Below are 11034 nucleotides of genomic sequence, written 5' to 3'. Positions count from 1 at the left end.
CCTCCCCTGTAGCATGGTTTCTGTAGCCCTAAATGAGGATGATAGTCATACGTACTTGATAGGGCTGCTCTATAGCTGGCTCACAGCAGGTGTGATGTCAGTGTAACGTCACCCTCACCACCTTCATCACGCCAAGCCACTCACGAAAGAGCCGCCAGGCGGCAGTGATGAATGAGTGCCCTTTATTTCTGTGTCAAGACAGATGCCTCAGTTATCCAGCTGGCACAGGGAGGCCACCCCGCGGTTTATCCAGTGCTTCTGGGGCCTGTCCGTGGGGAGTTCGATGGAGAGGACGTAGTTGGTAGAGTGGCCCGTGGTGGACAGGATGCCCCTCCGGGCGCTTGTTTTATAGACTGGACACTCATATATGTCCTGGTGCAGAAATGCTGCACTTTTCCCGGGCTTCAGCCAAATGATGGGCAGTGGGTCGTAGAGGATTTTGGGGAGAGACTCCTCGATCTGCTGCGTGCTCCTGTCCCAGCGAGCGCCTTCTAGGAAGAGCCCTTTAATGTAGGCCCCATCTTCCGGGCTGCTCTCCATGGCGGCTTCTTGTGCGGTCACCTGGAAGAGAGGACTGTGAGTGCCGGGACCTGCCATTTGGAAAAGTGCAGCCTGGCGGCGATGTCTGCCCCTCCCAGGATGCCAGCTTCTGCCGTCCGCGGGCCTGCACCCTTCTATGTGGCAGGCGTAGGGAAGGCACCAAATTAGGAGTCAGAGGCCACCTTCCGTGGCACTAGCGGTGACCCTCTCTGAACCGGGGCCTATGGAGTGAGAGTAGGTCAGAAACAGTTCTCTGGGCGAGAGAGCGAGCCGTGGATTGTAGTTTGGGTCAATTTCTGTGGTCTACAGACTCCCACCATGGCCACGTTCAGGCTACCACCTACTTAACAATCAGTTCCATCTGGCTTTGGGGAGTTGGTATGAGCCAGCTCTAGTTCACCACAATTTATTTATTTTTATTGATTTTAGAGAGAGACGGGAAGGGAGAGAGAGAGAAACATCAATTTTTGTTGTTCCACTTATCTGTGCACTCATTGATTGATTCCTGCATGTCCCCTGACCGGGACTGAACCTGCAACCTTGGTGTATTGGGACAACGCCCTCACCGAGTACGTGGCCAGGGTATCCACCACCATGAGACTCCGAGGTAGAAAACTCTAATTCCTTCCAGTAAACGCAGCAAATGGTTCAGGTAGGAGAACAGGGAGTGGTGGGTTAGGGTGAATCACAGAGCATAAGCTCCATTCTAAAATCACGCAAATTCTAATCGTTTTGTTATTGTCAGTGGAATGCTTATCCCATTTCTACTTCTGAGTACTTATCACTCGAGTAGGAAAGGATATTGATTTTTGTATATTTAACCAGTCACCTTACAAATTCTCCTATTCTTATATATGATTTTAGGGTCTCTTAGAATTTCTAGGTATACAATCATTTCAAAATCAAAAAATGTGATTTTATATATTTTCCTAATGTTTATCCCAGTTATTTTTTTTACTGCATTAATTTTGGATTAACATTGTCTTCAGAGTTAAGTTTATTCACAAACTAAGTTGAGACCTAGGACAACCAGTTTGTGAAGTCTGGATTAGATGATCTCAATCAATCTTTCCACAGAGTTTAAAATTCTACAATCCACCAGTCCCTCTGCTCCCTTCTCTCCAGAGTGTGTGACAGGGTGATGCTCCACCATTGACAATTCCTTTAACTTTACCCCAAGCAAGGGACTACCCAAGTCCATGATCATCTCCAAATGAGGAGCCGCCACGTTAGACAGACAGCATGGGAGAGTGCTTTCACTTTTCTTAGCATAAAGGTGGCAGATTTTTCCTTTGAAAAGATAGATCCCTTTTATATAAACAGATGCATGGCCTTGGGAACCCCCTGGTTCTGGCGGAATAACTTTGGAAGTACTTTAGTTCATGCTAAGTATTTCATTCGTACATCCCAGAAGCACTTGTGCCCGCACATGGAACGTTCAGACCAGTAAGGAAACGGGCAGCACTGCCCCTGGCTGACCCCAAGCGCCCGGCCGAAGCTCCTACCTCAAACTCAAACCCAATGTGGTCGATGGGGATGGTGTACTTCCGGGCATAGTTCTGGGAGACCCCCGTCAGAAACGACTGCGTGAAGTAGAACCCGGAGATCCAAAAGACCACAGGGGGCCCGCCGGAGATCCAGTCCTGGGGCCACAGAAACAAAACTCAGTCCACACAAAGGCCAAGACAGCGTGAGGCAGGCACTGCAAATGGGTCCCATTCAGAAATACGCTTTTTCTCCTTTCCTTGACACCGGCGGCCTTCCAGCCTAGCTGATGTTCCCTGACTCAAATGAAGGCACAAAGAAACACATTTCTGCTTGAAGAGACACGCAGGGGCAAGCTGGGTCTGGGCTGAGCACAGCCTGTCCCTGTAGCCGGGTGGCCAACTGGCCCAGTCCCCCTGGTTCTGTAGGACAAACATCTGGCTTTTTATGTCTAATAATCCAATGTTTACAGGCTAACTCAAGAATTTTAAATTGCCAGGAGCCAAACCAAATATATAGCCAAATCTGGTCCATGAGCCACCAGTTTGTGACATTTATAATAGTTCCTATGCTTGCCTCCACAGGCCACCACCTTTCCAAGAACTCTGACTCCGCCTCCACTCTGGGGAGCCTGTTCCCGGCAGGAGTGAATCCAGGTGGCTGCGCGGCTGCCTCTCCTCCCACCGCCTCTAGTCTGTCCTTCCCACATGTCCTGGCCACCTGAGTGTGCATGCCGGGCGCTCTGGGGAGCCTGTTCCCGGCAGGAGTGAATCCAGGTGGCTGCGCGGCTGCCTCTCCTCCCACCGCCTCTAGTCTGTCCTTCCCACATGTCCTGGCCACCTGAGTGTGCATGCCGGGCGCCCGGGACCCCGCCTTCCAGGCACCTGGAAGAAGGTCAGGCGGGCCAGCAAGTCGGCCACATAGCCGCCCAGCGGCTTCAGCGACGGGTAGGACTTGGCCATCCACATGGCCGGCACTTTGCCGATGAGCATGCTGTTGAAGACGTCCTCCAGCTCCGAGGACATCAGGACCTGCCCTTTGATGGCGCGGACCAGGCTGATGAGGCTCTTCCGGATCACTTTGGTCAACCTGTGAGGACAAAGGCGTGCTCAGCCCTGCCGAGTCTCCTTCCCCAGGACACGGACTCCTGGCTCCCTCACTTTCCCTTTATTTATTTTATTTTGCTTTATTTATTTATTTATTGCTTAAAGTATTACAAAGGGTATTACATATGTGTCCTTCCCCCCCCCCCCCCACTTTCCCTTTAAAACGTCAGACAATTAGTGTATGTTCGTGGCAGAAAACATCTAGAGCGGAGAAAAATTAAATCACCCAACTGTCTCACCTCTGAAAGTAACCTGATGTACATAAATCTTTCCAGGTTTTTCTGTATGTAAACAATTTTAAAGTAATTGTACTAGATTACTTTTTTGTAATCTGTTTTTCTCTCTTAGCATATAGGGATCTTTTTCCCAATTCATGATATTTATCCTTTGTAATGACTGTAAGGTGTTCCATTTTATTTAACTATTCCCCAATTGCTGAAAGTTATTATTTCTACATTGTTGTCCCTGCAAACAACATTGCTAGGAATATCCATCTATATCAAATCCTGTGCAAATAAATAATGATTTGCTCACTAAAAGTAAAAATTTTAGGTCAAAGGGTAATGTAATTTTAAGGGTTTTGATCTAAATTGCCATTTCGACCCAATCTGTTCTTTTTAATAGACTATGGAGCGCACCTAAGAAAAGGCCGCTGAAGGGCAGCCTGGGAGAAGCTGCCTGCGCCTGTCTCTCTCTGGCCTTGTGACAAGGGCCTCGCCACATCCAAGGGAATGCACCTCAGCGCCAAAGAACCTGCCCCAGAGAGAGCAGTCATCTCTAAAGAGTTATGAAATCCCAGCCAAATGGACACGAGAATGGCCCAATGCAAGAAAGGGATTGTGGCGGGGTAACCACGGGATGTTTGCATTAAGGAAACAGAAGGGTCAGGCATTCCGTGCACTTGCTGAGCTGAGGAGTCAGGGCACCGTCCCACAGGCCTGAGCCGTGACACCTGGCCACCTGCTTGCAAAGGTCTTCCTTCTGTTCCTGCGAGTGGGGCTCTGCCAGCTCCGAGGTCCCAGTGCCGCGGAGAGGACATTTGCCAGGAGACAACACTGGCTTCTCTGAATTGGAAGCTGGACGGTCACCGAGTCCTTCGGGGCTTCTCGGGCCACTGGGTGAAGGCCCAGCGGAGTGAGGAGGGAGGCTCGAGTATTGTCCTGTGTGACCGACCGTCCTGACCATCATTGGAAAATAAGGCTACTGTTACCTTGTTGGCTTGTCCGACCACAGCGGGTGGCAAAGGCTGTAAAACCCTGCCACCCCAAGGATGAGCCCGTGGCCTCAGCAGGGGATGGAAGCCACCAGGTCTGGCGTTTGAACGTATGAGGACTACAGCCCCTGGTGCCAAGTTACCTGACTCACCACAGCCGTGCCACAGCCTGGCTCGCACCCCAGACTTCGCTGGGCTCCCCCAAATAGCCAACTGCTTATTGACTCCAGAGAGGAACCCTTAGGCTGCTGGAGCCAAGAAATTCTTAGATGACATCCTTCTAGTTCCCTCGTCCTTCAGTCAGAGCTGCCCGAAAGCTGAGCAAGGACCAATGAGGCAAACGGAGGCAGCACACATGGTGTCTGCAGCACTAAAACCTTGGAGGCAGCAGCGGGGCATCTCCTCATCTGGCCTGGACGGTCTTTGGGAACCTTTCAGTTTCGACTATAAATCAATCAAGATAATCCCGGAGCTCAGTGCTTAGATAGCACCCGGAGAAGTGAGGAGAGAGCCCATGCCAGTCCATCACCCCTTCCCTGCCTCTCGGGAGAGCCTGTGGGACGAACGTCTCCCCTCCCCTTGCTCCATTTACCCTGAATGGCTAAGTGCACAGGCTCTGGAACCAGACAGCCTGGGTTCGAATTCAGCTCTTCCACTGAGTGTCTGTGTGACCTTGCACTAGTTACTTAACCCGTCTGGGTCTCAGTTTTCCCACCTATAAAACGGTGGTAGAGGGACTCCTAACTGCATGTTTCAAACGGCTGCTCTGAGGTGGTTGCAAACGTATGTGTGGTGCTTGGAGCCGTACCTGGCACCAAGGGCGCAATGAAAGTGGCCGCAATGATTGCTTCTACTTGTGCTTGGTATTGGTTTTAACCTGACACCTGACTTTGCAGATATCAAATGAATGAGTGAGTGAGTGAGTGAATGAGAGAGGGGGAATGAATGGAGGAATGAGTTAATCCTGGGCAGTACTTGTTGGTGTGGTCCTCTCTCCAGCCCTCACTATGGTGGGACGAGCCACTGCCTCTGCACAGCAGCCCCTTAACAAGCGTCCACCTCCACTGCTGCCAATGTGCCCCCCCCCCCGCCCCCTGCCACCCCTGGGACCCAAATGAGCCCGCCCGGCCCACCTGTTGAACCTGATGAGCTCCTGCCTCAGGACGGTGTTCATGGACTCCTCATAGACCACAGGGTACAGCTTTATGACGACTTCCAGGTTAAAGTCCTTGGGGAGTTTGCCGAGTATGTCCTGGGTCAGCTCCTCAATCACTTCCTTAAAGGGCAGAGGAGAGGGAATAAGAAACAGGCCCGTGGCCGGGACTTGTCTGGTAAACCTGAAGCGTCGACCTTGGTCTTTGTAAATACATCTGTTGGACCTCCTGTGATGTTCCTCCAGGCGGAAGGGGTTGGGGTGGCTGGGGGAGGACCCCCACACCAACTTTGGGGAAGACGTCACCCTTGGCCCAGAAAGTAAAGAGCTGAGCAAAGAGCGCCCTATTCTCATTCCTGGAGGGAGTCAGAGAGCAGGAAGCCTGGGGCAGCCCTGACCCTGAGAACCCCACTGCGGGTGCCCTGGGTGAGGCTCCCACAGCTCTCCCCTGGGGCTTCCAGGACCCCCTCCTGATACGAACGGGCCTCGAGTAGGGCCAGTGACAGAGACTCCGGGGAAGGCAGCAGCCAGGCCTCAGTGGGAACAAGAGCAGCCAGAGCAGTGGGCCTTGCCAACCAGGGAGGGTGAGGCCCGAGGAGCCAGGAGTGAGGAGGAGCAGGGCTAAGGCTGGGAGCACACTCCTCCCCTTCCCACTGTGCCCAGAACTCCCACTCCGAAATGGAGATGCTGCAACCAGGCTGTGACCCTCAGCGATTCCCACTTCTCCCAGATGAACCAATCAAGGAGCCAAACACGCAGAATCCACCACTGAGCTCCGCTGGTGGTGAAGGGAGGGGCAGGCGGGGAGAGAGGGAGGCAGGCGTCAGGGGCTGGTGGCCTGGCTCTGGCTCTGCCTCTGAGTCTATGGGCGCCTCAGGCAGGCCACTCCCTGGCCCAGGTTCGCATCGCCCCGTCTGTAGGTTGAGGATGGCGATCTGACCATGAGGCCCCCAGGATGGGCCCAGGTGCTTCCAGTTGGAGCCCACGTGAGACAGTCGCCCTCCTCTGGGTCACCACCTCCTCTCCTCATTCCCTCCAGGCGAGTTGCGGGCGCCGCGGGGCACTCACCCCCAGCGTGCCTGGAAAGAAGCTGCGTCTGCATCGCTTCGGGTGCTGTCTACCGGCTGCCAGGACTTTCCCAACGTGACGTGGGTGCCATTCATGGTGCGGGTGTGAGGTTTTGAAATAAATGCTTTTCAGGCACATAGAGTTGGATTTTAAATATTATGTAAAGGGAGTATAGGTCTATGGGGGTCTAGCAATGACTCCTACAATTTCATAGCTGACGTCGGACACACTGTGATCCCTGCCAGGCTGTACCCTACTGCCAGGCTGTGCCCCCTGCCAGGCTGTGCCCCACTGCCAGGCTGTACCCCCTGCCAGGCTGTACCCCCTGCCAGGCTGTACCCCACTGCCAGGCTGTGTCCCCTGTCAGGCTGTACCCCACTGCCAGGCTGTGTCCCCTGTCAGGCTGTACCCCAATGCCAGGCTGTGTCCCCTGCCAGGCTGTGCCACCTGCCAGGCTGTACCCCACTGCCAGGCTGTGTCCCCTGTCAGGCTGTACCCCACTGCCAGGCTGTGCCCCCTGCCAGGCTGTACCCCAATGCCAGGCTGTGCCCCCTGCCAGGCTGTGCCCCCTGCCAGGCTGTACCCCACTGCCAGGCTGTACCCCACTGCCAGGCTGTGTCCCCTGCCAGGCTGTGCCACCTGCCAGGCTGTGTCCCTTGCCAGGGCTGCCAGGCCTCCATGTTTCTGCCTCCTTGCTCATCTCTCACAGTCCTGTGCCCCAGATGGAAACCCGCCTGGGAAATTGAACTCAAGCCCGGTTACCTGAGGGGACTTGCCGCTCGCGCCCGCCTGTCTGGGGAGCGTCAGCAGCACCCCCTGAAACAGCTGGTTGGTCTCCTGGTTGTCCTTGGTGATGTCAGCATTCTCGTGGAGGCCGAACACCCCTGGGTGGGCTATGATGGGAAGGTTCCTGAGGTACTCGATGTAGGACTGGGAAGAAAAGCTTCAGGTGACACACATGTGGGTTCCTGGGGCCCCATGGTCACTAGGGCTGGGTCAGAGCAGCCCGGGTGACGCCTGTGCGGGGACACACCCCAAGCTCGTCCCTGTGCCCGGGCTTTGGAGACTGACAGGCCGTTCTGTCAGGCTCCGTGGGGGTCCCGGAGCCTCACTCCCTCCCTCATCGAAGGACACGCCGGGCGCGCAGCGGGGCGCAGTGAGAGACGCCCCTTTCCGTCCTCCCTCCAGACGTCTGGTTTCCCTCGCTCCGTCGGTCCAGTTTTGGTCCCTCCCCTTTCACCACCTGCTGAACCTTTCTTTCCAAGTAGCAACTTCCAGGCTGTTCGCTGCCAAGCTTCCCCTTAACATCCCTCCTCCCCCAGGAAACCCTCCTATTTTGAGAGACCTGGTCTACCAAAGACTCAGTGTTCATTCTCAATAACACTCTCTCTCCTGGGCTCGTGGAATATTGGAAATAGCTTAGGGACCCAAAGCAGGAGGCTCAAGGCGGCCCCTGGGCCCTCGCTGGCCTCCCTCCACGCCTCACCTGGTAGGAGCCGTGGGGGGGGATGTAGTAAATGTCTCCGGGGGCGACGTAGTAGTGGTCCTGCTCGATGTCCTTGCAGTAGAAGGTGGACAGCAGGGACAGCAGGAGACGCCTGTCTTTGTCGTCGGTCACTCTGCCTCCATAGTTGCACTCCCCTGGAGACAACCGCAGAGGGGGAGGCTGAGCCCCGGGACGGACGGCGCCCTGAGCTCGGTTACTAGCCTAAAGCAGAGGATTCTTTGAGCCGGAGCCTCTTCACAGCGTACCAGCCGCTAATGTCCAGTCTGAACTGTGCTGAGGCCTGAGACGTCAACAGAGCGAGCTGCAGTGTCTCTGGGTGCATCGCCATGGGGGCGCCCCTTAGTCCCTCCCCCTCCCTCGACACGCACCAGGGTCCTCCTCCAACTCTGGGCCAAGAAAACCTGAGGCCTCTGCTCCCAACTTGGGCCGTACTCCGATTTCTTGTCTGGTACGCTGTGAAGAGGTTTGTGACAGCTCCTGGCTGCAGTACTAAAGGGAGCGCCGTTTGTCCCCAGGGCACCAAGTGAAGGGCGTCGCCTGCAGAGACCTGCGGAGTCCTGTGGCCACCCCCTGCAGCTAGCTTTTCTCAGGGACTGGTCCTGAGGCTCTAGTCTTGCGTGTATGAGGGACAGTGACTTCCTTCTGGCCACTGCTCTGCTCTCTGAGGCAGGAGCGCAGGCTCCGGGACCAGGTTGGGCCGCATCTCCCGCCTCAGGCCTCGCGGCTCCTGCGGCAGGCGGGGCTGGGGCTCCGGGAGGTGACTGCACGCCTCTCCCAAGGCGGCCTGCTCCTGGGCGAGGGTCGTGCCAAGCCCTCAGGATCACCCGCATCTGTTCTTCCCTCCAGGCACGTAGGAAGGTTACACTATCCCGGGCCGTGCAGGTGGGTGGGGCAGGCACCGTTCCTATGCATTTAATTCCTGGGACGAGCTCTTTAGCGCTAGCCTGTTGGCACTGACCACACAAGTGTATGTTGAGATGATGGCATCAAAAGTTGGTGGAGCCCGGCCCGGGTGGCTCAGTGGTTGAGCACCGACCCATGCACCAAGAAGTCACTGGTTCCATTCCTAGTCAGGGCACATGCCAGTGTTTCGGGCTCAATCTCCAGTAGGGGGCGTGCAGGAGGCGGCTGGTCTGTTTGGCTCAGGAGGCAGTTGTTTCTCCCTCACTGATGTTTCTCTCTCTCTCCCTAACCCCTCTCTCTAAAATCAGTAAAAACATATTGTTTGAGTAAGTTGGTGGAGCCTTTGCCAACTGTGCTCTGACATAATTACAACGAGCAGTCACTTTTCCAGTTCACGCTGGACATGTAGATCGGGCGAGATACGGGCCTTTGATGCCAGACACCCTTGAGATGTGGGGACTGTTTGTTATGCCAGCCTAACTAGTCCCCCGGCCCGTGGGGCGGGGGGAGTGGCAGTGCTGACTGAGCCGCAGGGCAGCTGGGCACTCAGTCTGTCCTGGTCCTGCCGTCTGCAGAGGCGCCCGTGCTTCTGGAGAAGACCCTCCCACAAACCAGCTTCCACGGGCCTGACGCCGTGCGTCCCTTGGGCTTTGTGTCGGACACTGTGCTGAGTGAAGGTCTGTGTGACCTTCTGCAACTGAACTTTATCATGGAGAGCAGGACTTCTCGGCCTCGGCACCATTAGCATGTGGGCTGGGGAGTCCTGCTCTGGGGGCCTCCCTGTGCGTCCTGGGATGTCTAGCACAGCCTGGCCACCCCGGTGCACTCCCACTGAGCTGTGACAACCCAGTGTCTGCAGACATTGCCACAGGCCCCCAGGGGTCAAAATCCCCTCTGCTCTCAAGCCTCAGTCTCATCAGCTGTGAAATGGGTCACTAACGGCGCATAGATTGCCAGGAGACCCAGTGCACTGCTCTGCTGTGGACAGAGGGGCTCCGTGGAAAGCCACCACCCAGGAGATGGGCTCACAAATCCCAGCTGGGCGGGCCATGGTGGGTGTCACTCCCAGGCCCCTGACTGCTGACCTTTGTCCTAAGCAGGCCCCGGCCAGGGCAACGCCTTGGAAATGCCTACTCAAGTGCACCCCCTCAGGACAGCGGAGCCTGACTGCCCTGTCACGGACCGCCTTGCTCCCTTCCCCTCCACGCAGCCTCCTAATTCCATGAGCACAATCACAGCCCCAAACCATGATGCTGGGAGCATTTTCTCAGTCTGTCCAGGTCTTGCTCGCAGGCGTGCCCTCTGTTTGGCTCAAATAAATTCTTACAAAAACTCTACAGCCCAGGCTGGTGGCTCAGTTGGTTGGGGCATTGTCCGTACACCAAAACGGCGTGGATTCCATTTCTCAGGAGAGCACTAACCCCTGGCGGGGTGCACATGGCAGACAGCCAGTTACCTGTGTCTCTCTTTCCCCCTCTCCCTCCCCTTCCCCTGTCCCTCCCTCTCTCCCTTTCCTCCCTCTCCCTCTGTCTCCCTCTCCTCTCCCCTCCCCTTCTACCTCCCCCTTCCCTCGCATTCCCCTCCTCCCTCCCCTCTCCTTCTCCCCCTCCCCCCTCCCTCTGTCTCCCTCTCCTCTCCCCTCCCCTTCTCCCTCTTCCTCTCCCTCCTCCCTCCCCTTCTCCTTCTCCCTCTCCCTCCCTCTCCCTCTCCCTTCCTCTCCCCCATACCCTCTCCCTCTCCTTTTCTCCTCTCCCTCTGCCTGCCCCCCATCTCCCTCTAAAAGCCAATAAAAACATATCCTCCAGTGAGGACTAGAAAAGGCCGCTCTGCAGGTTTGGACATTAGTACACCGGCAGTGTCTACAAAGTCCCTGCCCCAGGCCTGGGGGAGGAGCCGGACAGCCCTTAGCTCTGGGATGAAGAGATGGGCGTGTGGTCTGCAGGGTGCCCGTCTCTCACGGGGCTGCACTGTGACCCCTGGCCACCGCGTTCCATTCACTGAGCACATCCCTGTTTTACCCTTGAGGATAAAGCCAAGTCTTCTACACCTCCATCCTCCG

The 11034-nt window shown here is 55.8% G+C and overlaps 1 protein-coding gene across 2 annotated transcripts in view; it reads right to left on the bottom strand.

The window, feature by feature from the left end:
* Positions 1 to 207: 207 nt before the first annotated feature.
* DNAH3 (dynein axonemal heavy chain 3) overlaps positions 208 to 11034 on the bottom strand; it is a gene marked incomplete at both ends in the record, with an annotated part of 183227 nt that continues 172400 nt past the window's right edge. For both annotated transcript variants that reach the window (XM_081089382.1, XM_081089383.1), the window contains 6 exons: positions 208 to 561; positions 2046 to 2183; positions 2910 to 3114; positions 5478 to 5620; positions 7328 to 7495; positions 8052 to 8206. In XM_081089382.1, coding sequence (XP_080945508.1) covers positions 208 to 561; positions 2046 to 2183; positions 2910 to 3114; positions 5478 to 5620; positions 7328 to 7495; positions 8052 to 8206 — 1163 coding nt within the window. The remainder of the gene's footprint in view (positions 562 to 2045; positions 2184 to 2909; positions 3115 to 5477; positions 5621 to 7327; positions 7496 to 8051; positions 8207 to 11034) is intronic.

Source organism: Myotis nattereri, assembly GCF_964212035.1.
Source record: "Myotis nattereri genome assembly, chromosome: 4".
In the NCBI taxonomy this organism is placed as follows: Eukaryota; Metazoa; Chordata; class Mammalia; order Chiroptera; family Vespertilionidae; genus Myotis; species Myotis nattereri.
The sequence above is the reverse complement of the archived record's forward strand: the minus strand, read 5'-3'. Positions and strand labels throughout refer to the sequence as shown.